At 46.5% G+C, this 27053-nt stretch overlaps 1 protein-coding gene and 1 pseudogene across 12 annotated transcripts in view; both read left to right on the top strand.

Moving 5' to 3' along the window:
* HOMER2 (homer scaffold protein 2) overlaps positions 1–27053 on the top strand; it is a 96658-nt gene that overhangs the window by 36131 nt on the left and 33474 nt on the right. For 7 of the 11 annotated variants that reach the window (XR_014243486.1, XM_082388516.1, XM_082388513.1 and 4 more), the window contains 2 exons: positions 11180–11336; positions 26297–26428. Coding sequence is in view for 10 of the 11 variants with exons in the window: in XM_082388516.1 (XP_082244642.1) it covers positions 11180–11336; positions 26297–26428 (289 nt within the window). In the remaining variant the exon portion in view is untranslated. Of the gene's footprint in view, positions 1–1201; positions 1354–11179; positions 11337–26296; positions 26429–27053 lie in introns of all 11 variants that reach the window. The other 4 variants (XM_082388521.1, XM_082388514.1, XM_082388520.1 and 1 more) reach the window with 2 other exon arrangements.
* Positions 16902–26289, top strand: LOC309627004 (adiponectin receptor protein 2 pseudogene; annotated as a pseudogene). The gene has a single exon. The product of its transcript is annotated as an adiponectin receptor protein 2 pseudogene (transcript).

Raw genomic sequence — 27053 nt, 5'->3', positions numbered from 1 at the left:
GCCATAGTTAGTACTAATTTGCCAGTAAAGGAAAAAATAAATCCCTGCTTCTAAATTTTTTAAGCTATGAAAAATTTTTTTAAATTGTGAAAGTACACAGTTATTCTTTTTGAAGATTCTCTTTTGTTTAATTTACTGATGATAACAGGGAGAGAGGGCTAGGTCTCTTTGGGCATGTTGAGCTGTCTAAGGTGGAAAAGGGGATTGTCTTCCCTGCAGTGATGTCTCACGCCTGTAATTAATATATTATCATAATATTCCTTTAACCGGCTGCTATTACTAATAAAAAAGCACTTTGCAGGACCTCCCTGGTGGTCCAGTGGTTAAGACTCGGCGCTTCTAATGGGGGGGGCGCGGATTCAATCCCTGGTCAGGGAACTAAGATCCCACATGCTGTGCAGTGTGGCCAAAAAGTTAAAAAAAAAAAAAAAAAAAGGAAAGAAAGAAAGCACTTTGCATATATTATCACATTTAATCTAAACAGTCCCTTGAGGTGGTTCTGTCAATGTTGAGGGAAGTGACTTGGCCAAGGTCACACAGATGATCAGGTCCTCCTAGGGAGCATGTACTGTTCCACAGCCTGAACTAGTCTCCCCGTTACTCTTTTTTTTAAAAATAAATTTATTTATAAGTTTATTTATTATTTATTTTTTGGCTGTGTTGGGTCTTCGTTGCTGTGCACGAGCTTTCTCTAGTTGCGGCGAGCGGGGGCTACTCTTCGTTATGGTGCGCGGGCTTTTCATTGCGGTGGCTTCTCTTGTTGCGGAGCATGGGCTCTAGGTGTGTGGGCTTCATTAGTTGTGGTGCGCAGGCTCTAGAGCGCAGGCTCAGTAGTTGTGGCGCACGGGCTTAGTTGCTCTGTGGTGTGTGGGATCTTCCCGGATCAGGTCTCAAACCTGTGTCCCCCGCATTGGCAGGCGGATTCTTAACCACTGCGGCACCAGGGAAGTCCCCGCCCTCCCCCCCTCCCCCTCCCCCCAACCCCCCCCCCCCCCACCTCTTACTCTCAACAAAGAGAAGCATCATGATTTTGTGGAGCCGCCCTCCTCTTCAGCTTTGTCTCTGACAGGTAAAAAGAGCCAAGAAAGGAACTAGAATTAAAACCAAACACTGTTATGTTCCTGACGCGAAATAAGGACTGTTAAGTCGTTTTGGTATATATTTCATATGTCCATCACTTTGTTTTCCTTTCCCGATAAAGGTTGGGCTACATGGTGACTTCCAATATGATACGAAGCCAACTGGATTTTTGGAAAGCTCTGTCAGCCTGAATGACCCTGAGGACTCTTGAGCTCCACTACTCTTTCCTGGCTCCCCTGCTGCTTTCCTGACCCCTGTCCTTCATCTCTAAGGGTGGGTCCTCTTCCTGCCCCTGTCCTGGGTGCCCCCCAGCTGGATTGTCCCTCTCCTCCTCTCTCCCTGTGTACTCTCCCTGCGTGGTTTCATCCACCTGTGATTTCTGCTCAGCTGCTGCAGTGGGTTCCCCAGTCTAGTCTTCTAACCTTGAAGAGTCACCCTGAAAAGGGGTCCCATTTGCCTTCTGTTTTAAAAAAAATATTTATTTATTTATTTGGCTGCACCGGGTCTTAGTTGTGGCACTTGGGATCTTTAGTTGCGGCGTGCAGGATCTAGTTCCCTGACCAGGGATGGAACCCGGGCCCCCTGCATTGGGAGCGTGGAGTCTTAACCACTGGACCACCAGGGAAGTCCCCCATTTGCTTTCTAACATCTCTTCCAGATGGTCCATAGGCAAGGTCCGCTCATCATGACTCACATTTCCTCTCAACTGCCCAAGCCAGAAAACTTGGGTCTTTTTCCCTCTTATCCTTTTCTACACTTGATCTTTAAAAAAAAAGCAGCTTTACTGAGATAAAACTCATGCACCATACAATTCACTTATATAAAATATACAATTCATTGATTTCTTTTTACCATATTCAGAGCTTGTACAATCATCAACACAGTCTAATTTTAGAACATTTTTCCCTCCTCAAGGAAGCCCAGAACCTGTTATCAGTCACTCCCCATTCCCCCCATTTTATGTTTACTGTAGATGAATACAAAAGCCCTCAACATTTAAAATTGAGAACATTATTTTTCCAGTCTTATAAGAAAATCATATCTGCTTAATTAGGAACGATGTTGCCAAGTCATACCCTCACAGCAGACACAGCATAAAGTCTTCTATATTTTGTTTGCAGTGCAGTATAACAGGAAAATCTCTGTGCACAGATGTGTTACAGCAAAAGGAAGAACACAAACTGCTCCTTCGGCAGTATTTTGCACTCTCTTGAATTAGCTGTCCCAGGAATCATTGATCGTTATGACTTGGCTGCTTGCCACCTGACTTTTTAGAAATCATCACTTGGATGTTTTCTGGTTCTTGGCTTTTGGTGTTCATAGCACGTGAATCATAAAACTCTGCTTTTTGTTTTAAAACTCCCATTTATCACCATAGATTCAGGTGGAATGACTTTTTTTAGTATAAATGTTCAATATCCCACATATAGAGGATAATCACAATGTATGTTGAAATCCTAGGATTTCAACATAAATCACAAATGTATGTTGAAATCCTAGGATACCTTCCATAGATGAAATATCATGCATAGAAGGTGCCTGTCGATTCGGTGGCTGGTTTGTAAGTGCAGGTGACACGCCTGTGTGCAACTCAAAAGACGGGTGTTGGTGCATCACCCGTGACCCAGCAGTCTTGGGTAGAGAACACAATCTCTCAATGATGATATCCCATAATTATGAGAACAACTATCCAAGTGCATTTAACATTTTTCCTACGTATATATTTCTTGGACTGTATTTGAAAGAGAAAATAGCTTTGACATATATTTTCCACTGAGCACAGTTGGAGACGGTGTCCCCCAAGATGAAGACCAATTTCCTTAGCGTGTCATTCAGAATCCTTGGCTATCTGGCTTCAGCCCACCCTCAGGCCTCATCTCTTTTTAAAAAATTATTTATTTATTTATGTATTTAGGCTGCACCGGGTCTTTGTTGCGGCACATGGGATCTTTGTTGCGGCACGCAGGATCTTTCAGTTGCGACATGCAGACTCTTAGTCGCGTCATGCATGCGGGATCTGGTTCCCCGACCAGGGATCAAACCTGGGCCCCCTGCATTGGGAGCATGGAGTCTTAGCCACTGGACCAGCAGGGAAGTCCCCAGGCCTCATCTCTTGCCACCCACTCCTGTAGCCACAAATAGCACTTGACAGTCTCTGAGCACACCTCTCATGTCTGCAGAGTCATTTCCCCCTCACCTGCTAAACCCAGAAGATTTGCTGGACTCTGGGCCGGGGGTAGAGGGGGATGTTTGGAGGAGGGGGAGGAATTTCTGTGTAGGAGTAGAAGGGTGCTGTTTGAACACGAGGTGGTCTTGCAGTGTTGCTGGTGAGTTTTATTTTCTTCCTTGATCCCGTCCTTGGTCTCATCTTCCCATCATATGTTTACCTATCCTGCATCCTCAGAGAAGCCCCTCACCCACCCTATGCAAATATTTGCCTTCCATCACAGATTTGCTTTTCTGAAATTCTGCCTCTCCCCCTCCCGACCATTGGGATCCTCACCCACTGCTCTGGACCCACCACCCCTTTCGGAGAGTACAGACCCTTTTCCAAAGCACATGGCAATGGACCTCATGGGCCCTCTGGGGCAGCCCTCAGCCTGTGAACCAGTCCCAGAACTTAGTCAAACCCACATCACAGGAGACCCGCAGGAGAACGTGGGCTGACAGCTCCTGAAAAAATGTCAAGCCCTCTACGATAAAGGTAGTGTCATCAAGAAAGCCTGTCAGTGTTCATCAGGGGTACTTTCCTCATTCTGTTCCCTGATGTAAATGTGACCCAAAAAGAGAATCCCTAGTCAGTGGAGTAGGAAGATTTGTGACAAATGTGACTTATGTGATATCTCTCATTTATCAGCTTTGTTAATCTGGGCAGTTTTGGGGCAGATGGAAATCATTTCAAGAGAATGGGTCTGCTGTGACCCCCTTCAAGGGGCTCAGATCAGGCAAGGAGACGGACTTCTGGCTAAGGTCCAGCAGGTGCAGGTTTTCCCCAGGGAGTTGCTGGTCCATTGTTCTAACAGGGTTTATGGAATGGTTTCTGTGTCCCCACTGATGGGTAATACTGCCTACATCATATACTTAATTCCTTGGACTTCTGTTTCTAGATTCTGTTCTGTTCCATTAGTCTGTCTGTTTCTTTGCTCATAGCTCTTCATTTCATTTGCTGTAACTTTATAATAATACATTTCAATATCTGGCTGCATTATGGCTAAACCTCCTCATTGCTCTTTATCTTCAGAATTTTCTTGGCTGTCCTCTCATGTTAAGTTTTCCACATGAATAACCCTGTCTAGTTCTAAAAATAATTCTGTTGATATTTGTATTTTGTTAAATGTATGTATTAATTTAGGGGTAATTGACATCTTCATATTGACTTTTCTCTTTTAAGAACAGGATATCTTATTTATTAAAGTTTTCTTTTGTATGCCTGAGAAGTTATCTTTACTTTTTTCATGCAGATCTTGCTTACTTCTTAAATAGATTCCTAGAAATTGTATCTTTTTGGCTGCTACTCTAGATGGGATCTTTTAAAATCTATTATATTGTCTATCTGGTTGTTTGTATATATAGAAAGGCTATTGATGTTATTTTTTATTAGTAATTTTATACCTAGTCACCTTACTGGATTTCATTATTCATATTCACTTTTTCAATTGATTTTCTTGGGTGTTCTAGATGTGTGATCCTATTATCTGCAAATAATGGTAACTTTATTATGGGGATTTTGTGTGAAAGTAGAACTACAGTATACTTGTGAGTTTGGTAGATTCTTTGCATGAAAGAATTGTGCTAGAACCTTTTGTCCATTATCTCCTTTTTCCCTCAGATCTTTTTCCTAGGCTCAGGGATTTGACCCTGCCAGCTAGGGGCCTGTTGACCATCTAGAACGAGGGCTGAGAGCCTGATGAGCCCATGCTTCTGTTCCTTTGTGACAGGCGCTCAGTCCAGGGCCTCTATCCTGAGAGCACAAATTAGACGTCTCAAGATGCTATGGTAGGGGACTTCCCTGGTGGTCCAGTGGCTAAGACTCCGTGGTCCCAATGCAGGGGGCCTGGGTTTGATCCCTGGTCAGGGAACTAGATCCCACATGCTGCAACTAAAAGATCAAGCATGCTGCAACTAAAGATCCTGCATGAGGCAGTGAAGATCCCATGTGCTGCAACTAAGAACTGGCACAGCCAAATAAATAAATAAATAAATATTAAAAAAAAAAAAAAAAGAGAGAGAGAAAGATAACTACCTTGCCCAAGTTTAAAAAAAAGAAAAAAAGATGCTATGGTAGAACTCAAAGGACTAGCGGGAACCTTTCTGGCCAGTCAAGGGGGAAGGATATTTTAGCCCCAGTGAAGGGCATGTGCATGGTCATGTGAAAATGCAGGTGCTTTGGAAGTGCTAGCAGAAAAGCAGCAGAGCCTGTCTGGTGAGGGGACAGGGACAGGTGCTCAGGGGTCTCTGGATCATTCTGATGCACTTGGAGCTGGTCCTATAGGGCGTAGAGCCAGGGAAGGTCTTTGAAGCCGGGTGGGCAGTGCCATGCCCATCGAGCTTGGGGCTGCACCTTTCTCTTGGTGCTGTATGAATGATGTGTGGAAGGATTCAAGAGTCAAGCCAGGTAAACTCATTAGGGCATCCTTTGAGACTTTGAAACATGTTTAAATGGCTGCAAGATAATGTCTGAATGGTTCGTTTTAATTCAAAGCAGATAGAAGCAGGAATAATAAGAATCATGAGGTTTTACAGGTTCCTATCAGGAAAAGCCTGGTGAACATTGCAAGTGAGGGATTATAATAAATTAAAATATCATTTTTCTTTTTTTTTTTTCTGCAAGAAGTGGTCATGCCAGTTCTTTGCAGAATCATTTTACATGGAGCCAGAAATTGTTCAAAGCGGGAGTGGTCTCTCTGCTGAGTGGTTTTCATATTCCAGGCATACATATGTTTCACAGTGTCTAATTATTCTTGGGGACAATTACTGTCAGGTTCCAAAATGTATTCAATGAGCAACAATTGGTGTTTATTCAGCTCTAAAAAGACTATGCAAGGGAACAGTAGGTTGTTATTGTCTACCTAAAGAAACGTTTTGCCATCCGGAAACATCTGCTTTCTATTTAAAGCACTGAAGAAGGAATGGGAGTATATTTGAAATATACTCCCTAAGCATCAAACACCAAAGAAAGGAGAATAAAATTGGGTATGAAGGTAATTTCTGTTCTCTGATACACACTCTCTTCAGCTTTTCCCTGCTGTGAAGGAAAGGTGACCTCCTGGCTTGGAAAGTTCTGCTTCTCTTGAAGTTTTCTATTTATACTGATTTGCACACTTACAGGAACTGACTTCTGTGTCCTAGTTCCAGCTCTTTTAGTTTCTCAGGTAGGGCAAGGTGCTCTTTCAGAGTCGGGGTCTGCTTTTCTGGATTTTGTGGTGAGGTTTGTTCTCTGATTTTGCTCATAAAGATGTAAAGAATTGCTGTCCACGTTGCCTGAAATCACCCTGTGACCTTCAATTTTCTATGTGAAGAATGCTGCCCACTCACAGCTCTGTCCAGAGGGTTAAATGAGAACATATACAGTCTGCTTGGGGTGCAGTAAATTTTCTGTGAAGGTCAATATGTTAGCTACCTATCACTGTGTAATCAAGTGCTACAAATTTAGTAGCTTAAAACAAAACACATTTCTGTGTATATCCTCGACAGTTGTTGAAACAAAGAATTAATGGGTTAGAGGGCTGGAGGCTAAATCAAAATGTGTGGGTCTGCTCTCATCATTATAACCCCTTCTGGAAATAAAGAAAAAGGATAAAATGTATCTGCATTGTCTTTACCTGGTTTTGAAAGCAGAGTGGTTATGACCTGAAAGGGAATTTATAGGCAATGGGTTTGAAAGCAGGCTGAAGGCCAAGATTTTAGAGACAAACGTAGGTTACTTCAAGCACTTCCCATAAGTGGCAGTAGATATTTATAAAGTACATCTAGAAAGATATATTCAAAAACTACATAAGTGTTTCCTCTGGAGAGAACTGAAGGCACAGAGACAGGAGAGAGTTGTGCCTTTCACTGTATGCCCTTTGGTGTCATCGAAATTTTGTACCGTGTTCACATATTATCTATTGAAAAACTGTTAATAAAAAAATAGGAGACCTGATTCCTACTCACAAAAACAAACAAAAAAACACATTTCTGTGGGTCAGGAGTCTGGGAATGGCTTAGCTAGGTCCTCTGCTTCAGGGTCTCTTAGGAGGTATCATCGAGGTGTCAGCCAGGAGTTGGGTCTCATCTGAAGGCTCGAGTGTGGACAGATAAGCTTCTAAGCAGTTGTTGGCAGAATTTCAGTTCCTCAAGGATATTGGACTAAGGGCCTCCGGTTCTTCTCTGGCTGAAGGTCACCCTCTCTGGCTGGAGTTGCTGCAGGGTGGTCCTCCCCAGCATGGTAGCTTGCTTCAGCAAAGCCAGCAAGAGTCAATCAAGGGAGTCTGCTAGCAAGACAGAAGTCACAGTCCTCTGTCACTTGCTCAAAGTGACATCCTGTCACCTTCACCATATTCTGTTGGTTAAAAGCAAGTCATAGGTCCCACCCATGCTCACAGGGAGGGGATTACACAGGGTATCACAGGAGTCACATCAGAAGCTGCCTACTACAGACAGGTATTATTTTAGGAAGAGAGTATAATGGCTAAGGGGCGGGGGTGGCCGTGTCACTTAGAACTGACTTCAAAGCTCAGATCTGCCACTTATTAACTGTGTAACCCAAGGCAGGTCCTTGGCCTCTCTGAGCCCTGTTTCCCAACCTGGATACCCATAGGACCGTTGGGATCTTAAATGAGAGCTCATGTGTGAAGCCAGGCAGATGGTAAATACTCAGTAAATATTAGTTGGCTTTAAACTAAATATCAGCTAAATATTAACTGGCTTTTCTTTCCATCCCCCTTTTTTTTCTTTTTCTTTAAATACCATTCGATTTTCGAATTTTAGAAGAATAAAATAGAACTCTCCAGTGGCCAAGGACTTGGTTATTCACATGGAAATCCCAGTACTGTGGGTAGTTTTCTGGACTCAAAGCTGTGCCAAGCTGGCCTCCAGGTCCCCAGGCCTGAGGATCACAGGTCTTTGACCTCAGAAGGGCTGTGGCTCCTCCCATGGTGCCCACCCTCAGCATGGGGTCTGTGGGTCTCCCTGCAGCTCCCTTCCTGGGTCACTGTGCTCTCTCCACACTGGAGCAGCCCCTTCCCCTGCAGAGGCCTGACCATGGGACCAGGGCTGCAGCCACTGAGTGTATGGTCAGCTAAGCCCACCGTGTCTCCCAACGTCCTTGCATTTCTGGTTGGGGTCCTGCCATGGCGTCACTCCATCCCCAGAGCTGAGCGGACAGATTTGGAGATGGGGTCCTTCTTGTCTGCATGCTCACCTTGACCTGAATCATGCCAAGCAGGTGACTTGTGGCTTTGGCTTATCCGTGGTCAGAAAGCTCTACCAGCTTCTCTTGTCTCCCTGTCCCTCCCCCACCGTCCCTCTCCACCTTGCTTTCCTCACTCCCTTGCTCCTGTAGGCCTCAGGCACACAGAGCACTTTCAGAAGGTCACTGCTTGACCACCACAGGCTGCTGTCTGTCCTGACCAGCGCACCTCTGCCTCTCCATGCCCCTCCCCTCAGCCTCTGCACCCAAAGATCCTGTTCTCTGTCTCTCTATTGCCCCCTTCACGCTGTGGGAGGATGTCTTGGAGTCGTTTCTGTCATTCTGGAGGAGAGATGACAGCTGTAGGGGTGACTTCTTCCATTATTTCTAGATTATCTGATAATGTCTAATGTGAGTATCTCCCCAGCTTCCTAGAGGATAAAAATCACCTGTAGCTCTTGTTAAAAATAGAGCTACCCAGGCCCCATCCCTGGACAGCCAGGTTCCTGCAGGGATAGATTGGGGCCCAGGAATTTGTATTTTTACTAAATGCCCCAGCTAATTCCTATCAGAGGTTTAGGAAACACTGGTCTAAAGGTCCTAAAACCTAGACCCAACCCCTCTTCCCCGGTGTGGAGGACACAAGGGAAGAACCGAAAGTCTGGCCCCTTCCCCTGGGAGGGCTCCTGCATGACCATGGGTCCCTGCCCAGCTCGTAGTGCTCTGTAAAAGAGAGGCAGAGATTTTAGCATAATTCAATTCTTTTTTTTAAATTGAGGTATAATTGACATACTAACATTATTTTAGTTTCAAGTGGACTACGTAATGATTCAATATTTGTACACATTGCATAATTCGGTTCTTTTAAAAACCTCTCCTGTATTCCTGCCCTTTCAGTTGCTCCCTCCTCTTAAATATGCAGAAGAATTCCATGTGAGCAAGTGTTTTCTTTTATGGTGTTGTACTTGGATGATTAGCAAAACATGGTGCCGGGGCTGCAGTAGCACAGCTGGGGGATGCAGATGTCAGGCTTCCCCACGTGGATTGATTAGGAAGGCTGGTATTCACAGGCACACACGTTCCCCCACGGGCTGGCCCCTCTCGACGACAGATGCAGGAAATTACAGTGAGAATATTCCTTTTGTTTCTACAGCTGTCACCCTGCGGCTGGAAGGGTGTTGATTTAGGACTGAGTGGGTGGGTGAACTTGGTCACTGTTGAGGGAAGACAAACGGCCTAGTGATCCACACCCCAGAGGATCTTGCCCAGCTCCTGGGACCTAGAAGGGAAGCTTCAGGGGGCTAGGAATGCTGGGCTGTGTCCATTCTGGAAAGCTGGATTCTAGAAACAACTGCATTGAGGTAACAGGAAGAGCATGCCCTTGGCTTTTATTGATTCAGAGAAATAGTCATGAAAAAGTTTCTGCATTTATCTACATCCACAATTGATGGTTAAAGCCAGTATTCATGGTGTTATTCAGTATTCCTTGCATGAGGCTCAAATACATAGTAATTTGCTTTTCTACGAAAAAGTTTCTCTCTTAAGAAACAGCTTCCTTTCCAATAATGAGCCTTCTATAGCCAGGATGGGTTCAAAGACAGCTTTACCTAAAACCACTCCATCGAGAGACCGGAACACTTAAAATTCACTTTTCCTTTTGATTTTATTTTTTGTTTCCGCTTGGGTGTCCTTTTATGTCATCTCTTTGACATTGTGAGGATTAAAAAAATTAATTTTTCTGATTTTGATTTAATTTTATACCTCTAATAAGTGCTTATTAAATCTATAGTATTTTATGAATGATGGGATTATTTTTACATCCTGCTGGCTTCCCCCCCCCCCATTTTGTCTTATTTTGGACCACTTAAAAGGATTTTCGAGCCAGTTTGCCTGAAGACCATTTCTTCAAAAATAATTATATTTAAAAAAAATTATATTTTGTAATGAGTCTATGATTTATTTTGTGTTACTCTGTGAAGTAGATACCTTAAAATATGAAATGCAGTGAAATCCATTACAATTTTTATCCATCTGCCTTATTAATGCTTATTGGCAAGATCTAATTAATTCCTTACTCAACAGAAAGAAACAGATACTGTGCTAATTCGGTTAATAATCGCATTAAGAATTTACAGGCATGTGAGTGAAAAAGCAACAACAGTACAGAGGCAAGAATAACAGAAGAGATAGATTTGATGAACATTACATAAAACCCAAAGATTTATAAGTTGGAAACGTAAAACTTTAAGGCTCGGTCAGTTATAAATGAATGCATCATTCATAAAATGCTGCAAATCTGAGAAGTATTTAGTAGAAATATAATATGAAGTCACAAATGGTTTGCAAAATCCTAAAACTGTTGCGTAATCCTCCCCGCTCCCCAGTGAATTTGTTGCAAAATCCTAAAAATGCCAACAGGATGTCAGAAAAAGAATAGGACGCTTGACGGAGATGCAAAAACACACGCACCAGGAGTTGCCTTTTAAGCAAATTTCTCTTTAGGCCAATTGCCCCGCAGCCTCAGGGTGTTGGGTTTCAGTAACTACTCCGCTGGTGCCTCTTTTTTTCTCCTCTCTTCCCTTTTCTTATTTTAATTGTTCTCATGCGTATGTATGTTTCTCCATAAATGATTAAAATCTTAGGTGGCTTAGAAATCATAAATTATATATAAAGTTCCATCAACTCATTCGCCCATCTCTCCTCTTGCAGAGAACAGCCCATCTTCACCACCCGAGCCCACGTTTTCCAGATCGACCCCAGCACCAAGAAGAACTGGGTGCCTGCGAGCAAGCAGGCCGTCACAGTCTCCTACTTCTACGATGTCACAAGGAACAGCTATCGGATCATCAGTGTGGATGGAGCCAAGGTACCATCTCGCCGGCTCACTTGAAGTCACTTATTTTCATCAAAAGCAATAGGATACATTTGAAAAGTGGAGGGAAAAGGGTGCACCCCAAAACCTGCCACCTTAACAGAGATGTTATTGTTATCATGTCTTTATAATCACAGATCCCGCTCTTTTTCTTTTTTCATTTAAAATTATGGCCCATTAAAAAAAAAATTTCCCTGTTAGCACGCTGTCTTCATAACTAGCATTTTAATGCTATTTTAATAATTCCACCAAGGACCTATAATGTCCTTAATCTCTCCCCTTATGGTTAGATACTGAAGTGGCTTCCAATTTTTTACTATTATAGATAATGAGCATCTTCATGAAACAGATAACCTCATTTGGTCATCATGCCTATTGCTTTCTTTTGGATATTTCCTTAGGATAGATTTATGGAAGTAATGTTATAGGTCAAGATATTAACACTTTATGGCTCTTGATGGTTATTACCAAATGGCTTTCCAAAGAGTTCTGTCTTCCAGCATGTATGAGAATGCCAGTTTATTGCACCCCCGACAGCGCTGGGTATTGTAACTAGTCAGGTTTTGGTGTTATTAGGCATGGGGGTTGAATTTTATTAAATGGTTTTGGAGTATTTCTTGAGATAATTTTTTTCCTGGTGTTTTCATTATTCTGCTGTCTTCCTCAATATTTTTGCCACATTATGATGGGAGCAGAATAAAGAAGGATTATCAGTAGACGTATCACCAAGTTTACAAAAGAAAAAAAAAGACTTGATGCTTTATAGTTTCTTTTCTGTCTTTAATCTGTGTTCATCCTGATGGACCCTTTTACATGGATAATCTGCTGTCACCTGAAATTCAGTGTATCTGAAGCTGAATTCCCCTATTTGCCCTCTAAATGACCTCTCCATTTTCATTTCCCAGTCACTTGTTGCTGGAAGGAAGGAAGGAAGGAAGGGAGGGAGGGAGGGAGGAAGGAAGGAAGGGAGGGAGGGAGGAAGGAAGGAAGGAAGGAAAGAAGGAAGGAAATGGAAAAGCACAGTCATTCCCTTTTTAGTTGGTCAAATGAATCTGCCTTTGAAGTGTCACACGTTTATACCTAATGCTTCGTTTCAAGGCCATAACTCTTGTCCTGGTACAGTCTTGCTCACACTGTTGCAGTAGCCTTCTGACTGGCCTCCTCTCGCCTGCAATCTGCCTCTAGGTCAGCGTTCCTGGGGAGTTGGGTCAGGGCTGGGTAGTAGAATGGGACCTGGCTGTGGGCTTCTCCCTCCACGACCCCACAACCACAGAGCAGGAGGCACGGGAAGCCTCCACTGACCAGGGTTCTGATGAGCGCTCAGGAAGTGTAGAGGTGCCTGGCGCGTAGTAGGTAGGCACCTTGTGTTTGAGGATTGACTATCTGAAAGATGCCTTTATTATTTCTTTTCTTCTGGGAGACATGGTGATACAGCAGTTGTATTACCACTTTCCTTCTCTGTGCTTTTGAGCTGGAATCTTCTCAACTCTTGCCAGGATGTTCTGCTAGCAGTGGTGAATCAAGCTGACTTGCTTTTTTTTATCTGTAGATTCTGTCAGTTCATCTGCCATCCCCTGAGATGGGTTTGCACTTTTGTCAGTTGAGTTATCCCAGGATAGAGTGGGCTTAAATACAGATAAAGTGCATTTTATCTGTATTTAAATACAGATAAAATGCACTTTCTTAGAGAAAGCACTTTAGTCCTATTAGCTGGGCTTTGAGTAATTTGTCAGTGTGTCAGCCACTGCGTTGTACGGGCCTGCAGCTCCTGAACGCTGTGACAGTGGTGGGGTCCGAGCCAAACGAGCCAGCTCTGAGAAATCAGGTGGGTGGAGGAGGGTGGGCTATCCCCCGGCTGAAGGATAGAGCTAGTTCCGGCTCAGTGCGGGGGATACATCAAGTTATGGAGTCACTTAAAAAGTGGGAATTGGGAACCCAGGCTGTGGGGTGCCACTGGAATCCATCAGTGGAGCCCGCGGCCCTCCGGCCATGCCTCCTAAGCGCCACACCACCTGGCATTCCAGGAGGCCACCCCGAGTTCCTGCCTTACTGGTGGGGCACAGGCACTGTGACGGGGCCTTGTTCTGCAAAAGGGAGTGTCCTGTGACAGAGCATAAGGCCCAGGGGAGTGGGTAGGGACCAGCCTTAGTTGTTTAGTGCCTGTGCCTGGCACTTGGGGCCGCGGGTGGGTGGCAAGTGTCCTGCCCTGAGAACTGGAGCACGGAATACCAGACAGTGGTCCCCAGGCCGCCTCAGCTCAGCTGGACCTTGCCTGGAGCTGCTCAGCAACAATGTGCAAAACCAACAGGCCAGGTCTAGGTCAGATCCTGTGCCTCCAAGCTGCTCCACAGGTCAGGTGAGACATGGAGAAGGATCCCCGGATGGTGATTTCCCCAGAGTGGTAGCAGCTCTTGACACTGCCCGGTCTTCTGCACCTTCCTCCTCCCCACCCATGGCTGAGTTCCTGATCCCCCCAGCCCCAGCTTCTGCCCTGCCCCAATAATCCAGATGGGTCTCCTTCCTCCGCAGGGGCTGGAGTAGGGCGCAGTATGCTGACCTGATGCCAGTGCCGCGCTGTTCCAGGGCTCTTGTCCGCTGCCCCTCTGCATCCCACCCCTGCCCCTGGCTCCTCATCCTTGTGTTCCACCACATTGGGACAACCCCACTTTGTTTTAGGCCTTTGATTCCAAATGTTATCTGAACTAAGATGACAGATGGTCAGATGCTTTTAGCCTTTGGGGTGGTGTCTTGGCCCATGGGCTACACCTCTGACCTTGGGCAGCTCTAGGGCCCCCGGTCCTGCCTCTCTGTCCTGGCCTGGCCATGTCACGTCTTCTGCTTGGTGCTTCTGGGCCAGCTGTCCCTCCCAAGGCGGGAGGCTGCTGCGGTCTGAAAGGGGAAGCCTGCTCTGCCCCTCCCAAATGAAGGAGTAGATGTGCTTCAGGAACAGGTTGCTGGTGTGGAAGGGACTTGGAGGTGGTTGTGAGCAAAGACCACGGTGGACTCAGCCGCTGAGTCAACCGCGGGCAGCCCACAGAGCATGGGCCCCCCGTGAAGGGAGGAGGTGCAACCAGCAGCTTTAGCAGCTGTCGTTCCACACCAGGCACAGCAAGCTCCTCTGCCCTGTCCGAGCATTGGTTGTGCTCTACTTGGGGAAGGACGCGGGGAAGCCCTCTCCTTCCCCGGAGAGCCTTTGGTACTGCTCATCGTAGGAAAAATCTGTGCGCAGACCTCTTCTTCCTTCTTCCAAGGAAAGTATTTCATGTGTCAGTCGCAGCTGCTGCTCAAGACATACGTGGGTGGGAGTACTGTGGTGCGTAGCTCCAGCATTGCCTGGGGGTTCTGTGGATCCATTTCTGTGCGTGGGGGGCTACCAGGAGACTGTGCTCTTTGAGGAACGGGCCTGGCTCATCTTTGGAGTCTCAGCACCAAGCTGGAGTGGGCCACGCCATAGACATGGGTGGGTGACGAGGTCAGGCCTGGCCACATCCTCTCCAGGCCTGCAGGAGGTGTGCCGTGTCCACAGCAGGGCAGTGGGCAAGAGTAGGATCACCGCCAAGAGGGAACCAGGACCAAAACCTCAGAATGTCACCCAGGGTCAGCCCTGTGCCTGGACAGATGGGAGCCACATGAGGGCACATCCCGTCTCCCAGCTTCCCAGAGCGCTGATGTGAGCCATCACATCACCGACAGCCGCAACCAACAGCCGTGCGACTGATGCCGAGTTTTTGTGCGGAACAGCCAACTCCGTTATAAAGGGACTCCATTTCCAGAGCATTTGTTAATTGAGCCGTCGCAGCGCTTGATTTCATTGTGCTGTTGGCACTCTTTACAGACTGAGTTGATCATTGCCATCCTTATGAGAAATTGCCTGCACCTGTGGACGAGACCTGCCTGGAGCAGATGTTTCCCCCGGGTGCTCTGGATGGCTCCCCTGCCCTGGGTTCTCAGTTATTTATAGGATCACAGAAGCCTATATTGGAAGAGACCTTAGAGGTCATCCATTCTACACATATTTAGCAGCACCCACTGTGTTCTGCGTAATCACAACGGTTTGGAGGATATAAGCCTCTGAAACGCTGACTTGTTTGGTGTTTTCTTCTGGAAATGTGAAATTGCTTTCAAGGACAGTCAGGGTCCCCTCCTCCACCCATCAGTATAGTTTCCTCTTTTTTTTTTTGTCATCATTTTGTTTCTGTTTTTTGTGTTTGTTTTTTGATGTGGACCTTTTTTTTTTTTTTAACATCTTTATTGGAGTATAATTGCTTTACAACGGTGTGTTAGTTTTTGCTGTATAACAAAGTGAATCAGCTATACATATACATATATCCCCATATCTCCTCCCTCTTGCATCTCCCTCCCGTCCTCCCTATCCCACCCCTCTAGGTGGTCACAAAGCACTGAGCTGGTCTCCCCATGCTATGCGGCTGCTTCCCACTAGCTATCTATTTTACATTTGTTTGGTGGTGTGTAAATGTCATGCCATTCTCTCACTTCATTGATGTGGACCATTTTTAAAGTCTTTATTGAATTTGTTACAATATCGCTTCTGTTTTATGTTTCGGTTTCTTGGCCATGAGGCATGTGGGATAAAACCCACACCCCCTGCATTGGAAGCCAAAGTCCTAACCACTGGGCCTCCAGCGAAGTCCTTAGTTTCCCCTTTTGGATAAATACAGAGCACCTTCTGTTAAGGGAGCAGACATATGGAAGGTTCTCAGCACACAGTAGGATTTTCAATGAATGTTGGTTTCTCTTCTTCCCTGACTGTGGTTTAAAAAAAAAAAGAATAAAAGCATCTATTAATACCTTTTCTGGAAGCAGGCAACAAGTCTTTTAATTGCTGTAACTCATCCCCAGCCTCTTCTGCGTTCTGACTTCCATCTCCGTGGACTTGGGGACTTGCCCTGAATAGGAGCCAGGGGGCCTGCCTCCAGCTTCCTCTGAAGCCGGAGCTGCACTAGGGACTGGAGGAGCTTAGCTTTTTGCTTCTTCCAGGTACCTCTTGATTGCATGTGCTCTGTGCATTGTCTGAGAAGTGGGTTCCAGTGATCTGCAGGAACTGAGTCTTTTACTGGAGAGTCTCTTTTTTTTTTTTTTCTCCATGAACGTTTCAGAGAGAATTCACAAAAAAGAGGAAGGGGGTGGGCATAGGGGTCGGGAGTCCATATTAAAGGTTGTGCTTTAAAGCAGCCCATTCATCCTTCTGGGCTTCACTTTCTAAGGGTGCTCCCCTGCCACCCCTCCCCCGCCACTGGCCTTCCCCAGTCCCCAGGGAAGCACCAGTTCTGGTCCCACTGAGTCCATCTGCTTCATCGAACACCCACGCGTGCCCTTTCTCTCCACACCCAAGGGCTCATTCTTCCTTGTTCCCTCCTGACCTTCCCGGCTGCCTTCTGCATGCCTTCACTCCTCAGGCCCTGCCTTGGTGCTTCTAAAGTCATTTTCTACCCAGGCCTCTTCCCTTGAAACTGTCCCCTCTTGCTGGGTGACATCCTCCACTCCTGTGACCCCAGGGTCTGCTGAGCCTCCCCCAGCTTACCTGAGGCCAGAACCCACAGGTCCAGCCACTTCCTCTGCCCCCAACACAGTTTTCTGGTGTCCCCATGCACAGGGCACCGCCTTCCCTTTTCACAAGCTTCTGCTCACACCGGGGATTCGTCTCCCTGACAGCTTTGTTATAGCTTTGCATGTGCTTTATTTTTAACTCTTTATCTGTGCCATTTAATGTCTGATAATAAAGCAAATACTCATGTACCCAACACCCAATTGAGGAAGTCTGTCCTTTACTAGTCCTTCAGAAGTCCCTTTCTGGACCTTTCCCTAATATAGGCACCTGCCGCCCGCCCTGCAAGAGGTTACCACTTTCTTGAAATTTGTATTAAACATTCTCTTGCCTTTCTTTATACTTTTGCCACCTGTGTATATATCTCTAAGCCAGAGGTTGGCAAACTTTTTCTCTAAAGGGCCTGATAGTAATTTTCTTATGAGCTGTACAATCTCTTTCACAGATCTTCAACTTTTCTTTTGTATCAATAGCAAGGAAATGGCCAGAGGCCAATATGTACATGAATGGGTGAAGCTGTGTACCAATAAAACTTTATTTACAAAAACAGGCTGGATTTGGCCTGAGGGCTATAATTGTTGACCTTGCCCTAAATATATTATTTAGTTATGCCTGTTTTTGATTTTTACAAAAATAGAATCATACCAGAGACCTATACTGTATGTCTTCTTTTGTGACTTTTTTTTTACTTAAGTTTTTGTCGTCATCTGTGCTGATACCTATAGCTTTGATTAATTTTCACTGCTAGGTAGTATTTCGTTGTATGAATATACCATAATTTATCCATTCTGCTGGTGGTGGACATTTATGTTTGCAAACACTGCTACTGTGAACATCCTTGTGCATTTCTCCTGGTGTACCTATGCAAAGGTTTCTCTCAGATATATACTTAGGAGTGGAATTGCTGGGTGGTAGGGAATGTGCATTTTAAACTTTATCAGAGAAAGCCACATTAGTTTTCAAAGTGATTTTGCCAATCTATGAGAGCACCCATTGCCCCACATCCTCACCTGCACCCTTGGTATCATCAGACATATTTTGAATTTGGTGAGTATATAGTAGTAATGGTAATGCAGTTTCCACATTCCTAGTGACATTGAGCTTGTAGCTTATGTCCGTCAAACTCAACCTACCTCATTCTCTCCAGTCTCACAAGAGAGGGGTCCATTCACCTGCCCAGAACTAAGCCTCCCTCAGGTCCCATCTCCTCACCCCCAGCCCCAGAATATCCCTCCCATTCACACAGCTGCACTGGGCACTCAACCGTAGCAGACCCAGAGTAGACAAAAGGTCATATGTGTCCACTTCCTTTCACTTCTTCATGCATGCTTGAGGAGGGTGAAAGTCAGAAATGAGTCAGAGCCTCAAAGAGAAACAGGCAATAACGTGGATTCCAGGTGCAAGCGTGGTTAGCCAGAAATGATTTGGGAACCCAAGAGGAACACGCACAGAAGGAATGTGTCCTTAGAAGCTTCGATCTGCCCAACTTCTCAGGAGGACTTGGTGTTGGTGGGCTGAGCCAAGGGTAGCACAGGACAGAGTTTCCATGTTAGTGGGAAATGAAAGAACAGGGTCCTGGGATTGACCACTTTCTTTTTTTTTTAATTAATTAATTTATTTATTTATTTATTTTTGGCTGTGTTGGGTCTTCGTTTCTGTGCGAGGGCTTTCTCTAGTTGTGGCAAGCGGGGGCCACTTGTCATCGCGGTGCACAGGCCTCTCACTATCGTGGCCTCTCTTGTTGCGGAGCACAGGCTCCAGATGCGTAGGCTCAGTAGTTGTGGCTCACGGGCCTAGTTGCTCCGCGGCATGTGGGATCTTCCCAGACCAGGGCTCGAACCCGTGTCCCCTGCATTGGCAGGCAGACTCTCAACCACTGCGCCACCAGGGAAGCCCCTGACCACTTTTTAATGGCTTGATTGCCCCAGCTGTCCGTCTTGCTGCTTTTGAGGTCAGTGCACTGGATTTCCTGGGAGAATGGCCAGCCAGTTGCCTCACTAATTGTAGAGATGGGTTTACTGTTATGACCTTGAGATTGTTCAGACCAGCTACCTCTGGTGAGTCATGGCAGTGTAAAGGATATTGTAGAAGTAAATGACGGCTTTCCTTCCCTTCTTCTCTCTCCTCCCCTTACTTCCTCCCTTCTGGATCTTGGAAGTTCCAGAAGTCCCGGAGCCTTTGGTGAATCATTAGGAGACAGCCAGGGCATTGCAAAGTCTGCAGAGAAGCAGCCTGAGGGAGTGCAAGAGCAGCACGGTGAAGGGAGGAGGCTTTCCTTTCGCGCCCTCCTGGCTGACCTCCAGCTTGTGGGATCTTATAGGTTGTGTTTGGTAAATGCCTGGGCACCTTGATGCCAGTGACAGAATGAAAGGTAGCCGTGCTGAACTGGGATCAAAGCAATCCCCCAGTAGAGCAGACATGTCAGTAGGGAATGAAGAGGACAGAGGCACTCCCACTACAAAGTTTTGATGAAGACGTCCTGCAAGACTGGGAGTTTGTGTTCCAGGAGTGAGCAGACCTTTCGTCTACCCTCGGTCTGTGGTGGTGAGCGCCTAGTGCATTTGTATGGGTAAGAGGGACATCCTGGGGGTGGAGGTGAGGAGGTGGGACCTAGGGGACTGAGGCTTAGTTCTGGGCAGGTGAATGGACCCTTCTCTTGTAAGACTGGAGAAAATGAAGTAGGGTGGGTTTGATGGACTAAATTAATAGGCTGGGAGTTCTAATACACCTCTGTACCCTCCACTCCCTGCCAACACACACATGATACAGGAGGGGAGGAAAGAGATGGGCAGTTAGTGAGAGGTCTGGATTCACTGCTTAGAGTGAGCACTGCGGGATCTGAGCACTTGAGGAATATCTGCAGCTAATCTTAGGTACCCATTTGAAGTCATACTAATCAACTATATTGGCATGTTGAAGTTCAATTTTGCTTCTTGTTGTAAACAGCAACCTTGTGAGAGGTTACATGCTTCCCATAAACATTATAGAAAAATGTCACTTGAAACACATAGGAAATTGCATCTCCATAATTCAGCACTTCTGCTTTTGAGTAAGGTATATAGATACAGCAGGCCAGTGTTCCTTCTGACGGCAACTAGAAAAAGCTGGATAAACACAATTTAAAGACAGCAGAGAACTGTAGAAACAATGAGGACTAGAGGGACTAAAATTCCAGAGAGGTGAGGACCACTCAGGGATGACAGTCAGAAGGTCTTTTCTCTCTTGGGAGCATTTGTCAATCCTGGGTGCTGCCTGAAGACTGGGGCTTGCCCCATGTATAGGGATGCCGCTGGGACTAAGAGACTCTAAGGAAACATTTAGCAGTGCACAGGGCTAGAGTGGCACAGGTGGAGACTTGAGGGGCTTCAAACCCATGGCTAGTTTTCCCCACAGGACATTTGCTGAATTCCAAGTCTGTGCCAGCGTCATGAGTTAATCTGGACATTTCTGAAAGGCAGAGTAAAATTTTCCTCAGATTTACAGTGCTTAGAAAGCAAAGACCTGCCAAGGGGTCTGAGAAGAGAACAGTAAAGACATGAAAACCCCAGAGTGATAGGGAATGGACACTGGGCGTCTGCATACCCTTTTCACCTGGGGCACTCACTGATTCTAGAAGTAGCTAGGTGCTGAAAAGCCAGGTTTGGCTCCTGGGAAAGATGACACCTAGGGAACAGAGAAACCAGCAGAGATTTTGGAACTTGAGTGACAAAATTGGAGACTTGAGTGGCCCCAAATACATGGCTAGTTTCTCCTTCAAGGTTTGCCAGATTTTGAAGATGCATGGTTTTGGAAGGCTACAGAACGAAGCTGAAAACCTGTGATGGACAGACGTGAATCTCCTGCTCTCTTTCAGGGAAGAGCAGATAAAGACCTGCCAGGTTCTCAGTTGAAAGCTTTAGAGGGCCTGCCCTAAAAACAGGGGCGAACCAGAGGCAAACTGAGCATTATCAGAACTGAAACCGAGCCCTGACCCTTAGTCACTGAGTTAGGGATTACCGATCTACCCTACTTGCCTAGCAGAGGAGAGAGAAAACTCTATCTGTAGATGGTAACATCATGTGAAGCCCTAACAGTTCTTTTATACCCATTTTCTACCATACAGTGAAAAAATCCCCACATGCCTAGAATCAAGAGGGCAAAAATCAGATAATAGAAACAGATTCAAAGATAATCCAGACGTTTGAGGATTTAAAAATAACTATGAAAAAAAATAAAATAACTATGATTAATATATTCAAGGACATATAGGAAAAAATGAACAAAATAGTTGAAAGGAAGGAGGATATTCCCAGAAATTTATATTTTTTTAAAAAGAATCACAAGGACATTCTAGAACTAAAATAATACAAACTCTGAAATTTAGAACTCAGTGGATAGGTTTAACAGCAGTTTGGATATATCAATAGCCAAGACGTGTGAACTAGAAGACAGATCGATAGAAAATACCCACATTGAAATGGAGAGACCCAAGAATCAGGGGATGAAAACTGATAAGAATATAAACCATGATGCTGGGTCGCGGTGGCAGCAGCAGGCAGCCCCTCCGCTCGTTTGGGGTCCCGGCAGCCGCGGTTCCGAGGAGCCCGAGACGCGTGGCAAGGCAGCAGCGAGCTCTGGGTCAACTCACTATCCTAAAAGTCCATCCTCCCAAGAAGAAGGAACAGAAAGACCTCTTTGTAAGAAAGGCGCAGGTATCCCATGAACAAGACAGCAGAAAACCGACTGGAGTACAGCAGGACTCCAGAGCCAGATATAATGCTCAGAAAAGGGCACCAACTTGATGGTACAAGGAGAGGTGACAATGACATCCACCAAGGAGATTTGGAGCCTCTTGAAGAGGCATCTGTCCTTTCTTCCTATCATAAAAAATGCTTGGAGGAACGTCGCTACGATGATGGAACATCTCAGGAGGAAGAGGGGTTTATGGGCATGTCCCCCCTCTTACAAGCCCACCACGCCATGGAGAGAATGGAAGAGTTTGTGTGTAAGGTCTGGGGAGGTCGGTGGCAAGTAATGCCTCATGATGTGCTACCCGACTGGCTCAGGGATAACAACTTCCTCTTGCATGGACACCGGCCCCCTATGCCTTCTTTCCGGGCCTGTTTTAAGAGCATTTTCAGAATACACACTGAGACAGGCAACATCTGGCCACATCTCTTAGGTTGTGTATTCTTCCTGTGCCTGGGGTTCTTTTATATGTTTCGTCCAAACATCTCCTTTGTGGCCCCCCTGCAAGAGAAGGTGGTCTTTGGATTATTCTTCTTGGGGACCATTCTCTGCCTTTCTTTTTCGTGGCTGTTCCACACAGTCTGCTGCCACTCAGAAGGGGTCTCCCGTCTCTTCTCTAAACTGGATTACTCTGGTATTGCTCTTCTGATGATGGGAAGCTTTGTGCCTTGGTTTTATTATTCTTTCTACTGTAATGCACAACCGTGCTTCATCTACTTGATTGTCATCTGTGTGCTGGGCATCGCAGCCATTATCGTCTCCCAGTGGGACATGTTCGCTACCCCGCAGTATCGGGGGGTGAGAGCAGGCGTGTTCTTGGGCCTTGGCCTGAGTGGCATCATTCCCACCTTGCATTATGTCGTCTCGGAGGGCTTCCTGAAGGCCGCCACCATAAGGCAGATCGGCTGGTTGATGCTGATGGCCAACCAGCCTGTATATCACAGGAGCAGCCCTGTACGCTGCCCGCATCCCCGAGCACTTCTTTCCCGGCAAGTATGACATCTGGTTTCACTCCCATCAGCTCTTCCACATCTTCGTGGTGGCTGGCGCTTTCGTTCACTTCCACCGTGTCTCGAACCTCCAGGAGTTCCGCTTCATGATCGGCGGAGGCTGCAGTGAACAAGATGCACTGTGATACCTGCCGGTGGCCGGGGACTGTGACCCTTAACCAGGGCCTGCGGTGCCTGCAGGCCTCCCTCAGTGGCCGGTGACACCAGGACCAGAGGAGCCCCAAACCCTGGCAGCCTCGTGGGCTTTGTGACGCCCCAGGGCTCCAGGTGGTCCGCGACTGGGAAGAGAAAACAAAAATAAATCACACCTCAGAGGTGGAGAAGAGGAGAGATGGCCCAAACCCTGCCTTGTTCTTGGGTCTGCTGAGTGAGGGCGCTGCGAGACCCTGGCAAACTGGCTTCTGATCCGTGTCCTACTTCTTTGTAGATGCTGGGACAGTTTAGCTGGAGGCCCATTCTTCTCCCTCTTCTCTCCTTAAAACAATACGCAAACCAGTTTCAATGAACATTTATATCCTATAAGGGGTGGGGGTGTGCTTTTGGGAGAACAAAGAAATTAATGTAAATAAGATTTCTGACTTACTGTTTAAATAAAAATTTATATAAATGTTTTAAAAAAAAAGAATATAAACCATGTTGGACACGCTCAAAAGATCTAGCACACATGTAATGGGAATCCCAGAAGGAGAGGAGGGAGAATGGAGCAGAAGTAATATTCATAGAGAGAATGGTTGAGAATTTTCCAAAAACTGATGAATTTTCCAAAATTGATGAGTCTACAGATTTAAGAAATTGAATGGGACTTCCCTCATGGCACAGTGGTTAAGAATCCGCCTGCCAGGACTTCCCTGGTGGCACTGTGGTTAACAGCCCGCCTGCCAATGCAAGGGACACAGGTTCGAACCCTGGTCCTGGAAGATCCCACATGCTGCAGAGCGACTAAGCCCGTGCGCCACGACTGCTGAGCCTGTGCTCTAGAGCCCACGAGCCACAACTACTGAAGCCCATGCGCCTAGAGCCCATGCTCTGCAACAAGAGAAGCCACCACAATGAGAAGCCCACGCACTGCAACGAAGAGTAGCCCCCGCTCACTGCAACTGCAGAAAGCCTGCACGCAACAATGAAGACCCAACGCAGCCATAGATAGATAGACAGATAGATAGAATCTGCCTGCCAATGCAGGGGACATGGGTTAGATCCCTAGTCCGGGAAGATCCCACATGCCGCGGAGCAACTAAGCCCGTGTGCCACAACTACTGAGCCTGCGTTCTAGAGCCCGCGAACCACAACTACTGAAGCCCGCAGGCCACAACTACTGAAACCCGAGTGCCTGGAGCCCGTGCTCCGCAACAAAGAGAAGCCACCGCAGTGAGAAACCTGCACGCCGCAGCAAAGAGTAGCCCCCGCTTGCCGTAACCAGAGAAAAGCCTGCAAGCAGCAGTGAAGACCCAACACAGCCTAAATAAGTAAGTAAGTAAGTAAGTTGAATGAACCCCCAAGAAGCATAAATATAGATTTAGTTAATCATTGCCTTATGTAAGCAATACATACATTATATTCTTTTTAACCAGTTACTAGTTTTATGACCTTGAACAAGTCATTGGAGCTTGTTGAGCATCAGTTTCCCCATCTGTAAAAATGGGGATCAGATGAAAGACTGAAAAACTACCTTAGGAACTGTTAAGTTCTAAAGCGATCTAAAGATGACCAGTGGGCATCACCATTCTTATTCCAGCTTGACTGACAGTGGGACAGCCTGTTTGGGACAGGCTTCAGAGGTGTGTCAGCCTCTGTCCTCTGCCTTTCAAGGGGGCTTCAGGGAGAGGGTGTGGAAGCTGACCTAGGGGCAGAGGTCTGTTGTGAGGAGCAGAAAGATTTAGAATGGGTGTGGTCATTGCTTTGCCCTCCCAGGATTCTGGTAATTGAGAGGTGATCAGGGTTGGCTTCCTGGGATCACATGATCCACTCTGATCCAGCTCCCAACCACGTGCCTTGGTTCCACTCCATCGGTCCTGCCTGGGGCTGAGCCAGAACCCAGCCAGCCTTCGAGGTCCCAGACGCCTTACTTTGTACTTGCCTCTGGTTTAGATCTGCATTTTCCACACCTCCCTCCCCTGGCCCCATTTCTTGATAGTGTCCGGTGACAGCAGGCAGAGCTCTTTACTAACTGTTGCGTTCAGTTATCTGAAAAACATGTGATAAATTCTCTTAGCTCACACAGTCTTGGGAATTAGAGGAACTAGCACAGGAAGGAAAAGCAACCTGGAGTGTGGTGAAGACATCAGTACTTCACAGCTGGGGCAAGAACAGGAGCCATCATGTATAACATGAGAAGCACATCATACAGAAGTTCAGAATACAGGACTTTGAGTCAGACAATCTGGGTTTTACCTCTAGGCTTTGCTACTTGCCAACTCAGTTTCTCCTGTGAAATGAAGGTGGTAGTCATACCTCATAGGCTTGTTGTAAGGCTTAAGAGCTGATATAAGTAGTTTTCTAGTCTTCAGTAATTTAGTATTTAGTATTCAGGCCGCCAAGGATTTCTGCCGAGTGACCTTGTTATTGATACTTTATAACACTGATCAATTGTTTAGTGATTACTTACATGTCTCTACCCTCTTCCTGACTACCTGCAACTTGAAGACCAGGAATCTTGACTCCTTCCTCTTTGTGTCTTTGGTTAGCAGAATACCAGGCATATAGTGAATGTTCAGTGAATGTTTGTTGAATGAATGAATGTACTGTGTGCTGGATATCATCCTTTCACCTCCACATTCATCCTCTACTCTTCTTCACCCTGCTCTGGTCCTTGAGGGGCTGACCCACAGATGACATCAGTGGGGTTGCGGGGCCTCTGGCTTCTGGTTGGGTTTGGCCAGTGGTGGGAAATCAGAACGGCAGAGGCGAGGGCATTTGTCCCACTTGGCTCCCCCTCTTGTGAGGTCACCGTGTGCTGGTGTGTCCCTCAACAGAAGGTCTCCTGTCTCGTTAAGGCAGCCTGTGCTCCATGATTCTCTCCTTCCACGTCCCATAGCCTCTTCACCCCCTCTTCCTTTAAAGCCAAGGAGAGGTGGCAGCAGCTAGCACCAGGTCCCCGCACTGTCCATACACCCAGCTCACTCCTGTCTAATTAGTCTGTAAATTAACCCTCCACAAATTATCCCAATTAGAGTGTACCTTTTCTTTCCCGTGGGGAAGCAGCAAGCCCCCATTGCTCATGCAAATTTTAAATGGTTTGAGCTGGACCCCGGGGCTCCAGGCACTTAAAAAGGTAGGCAGCGTGGTTCTTCAGAGGATGTGTGACATGGCTGGCCGTTAAGGGCAATCCGATGTGCGACAGCTTTGGGGAAATAAGTAGCAGTTTTGGAAACTGTTCTCTACTTAGGAGAAACTTTCTCCCACTGATAACTTGTGAGATCTTATTTTAGGCTGACTGTCTGTTTTTAAGTCTCTGAAATTGCCTGTTATCACGGTTGTGTGTATATGACTCAGCGTGGGATGTGCCAGGAGAGGAAGAACTCAGGACCAGATATAACAGTGGGGATGCAGGCTTTACCTACTAGCTTTGCCAACAGAGGATTTTTTTAAGGAGTTACTTTGGTGTCTAATTCAGTGTTTAAATGTCGACTCTTTGGGCTGTTTCGCTGCAGGTGATCATAAACAGCACAATCACACCCAATATGACTTTCACCAAAACATCGCAGAAATTTGGGCAGTGGGCCGACAGCAGAGCCAACACGGTGTTTGGTTTGGGGTTTTCCTCGGAGCAGCAGCTGACAAAGGTAACGTGGTCCCTCCCGCAGCGCCGTGGGTGCCATGTCCAATGCTCTTCTCATTCAGTAGGTCATTGCCTGCTGAGGGATCCAGTGCTGCTGCTACTGGGTGAGCAGTTTCCTCTCTGGCCTTCAGTTTTCTCCCCTCTGGCGCTGCAGGGCTGCCAAACCAGATGACCTTTTAGAAACACCAGTTTCCTTGAAAATGGAGATGTTGTTTAGAGAAGGAAAACATCTCTAACAATGCTGCTTCACAGCCTGAGGTGTAGCCTCAGGACGCAGCTTTGCCAGTGGTTCCTTCCCCAGGTGTCCGCCCCGCCCCTGCACCCAGGGTGTGTCTGACAGCCATCAGTGTCCCTGACTCTGGTTGGAACCCTCAGAGAGGGGGAGTAAGGTGACGCTCAGGAAGAGTTTTAAAAGGTTTCTGCTCCCAATTTCCAACATGTATGTGGGTGGGGGCGTGGGGGGGTTCCCCGAAGCACCAAGCACTTCTCAGACCCCAGATGGGTGTCCTGCGATGCAACTCGATTCTGACACTGCCTACCTGGAGGAAGCATCCAATCCCACAGGTGAAGGGCTCAGTCCTGCAAGATCCCCCCAACTTCAGACTTCAGTTGTAAGCCCAGGGTGTCAC

This window comes from Balaenoptera borealis, assembly GCF_965194805.1.
Source record: "Balaenoptera borealis genome assembly, chromosome: 3".
Lineage (NCBI taxonomy): Eukaryota > Metazoa > Chordata > Mammalia > Artiodactyla > Balaenopteridae > Balaenoptera > Balaenoptera borealis.
This window is presented reverse-complemented; position numbering and strand designations above follow the sequence as displayed.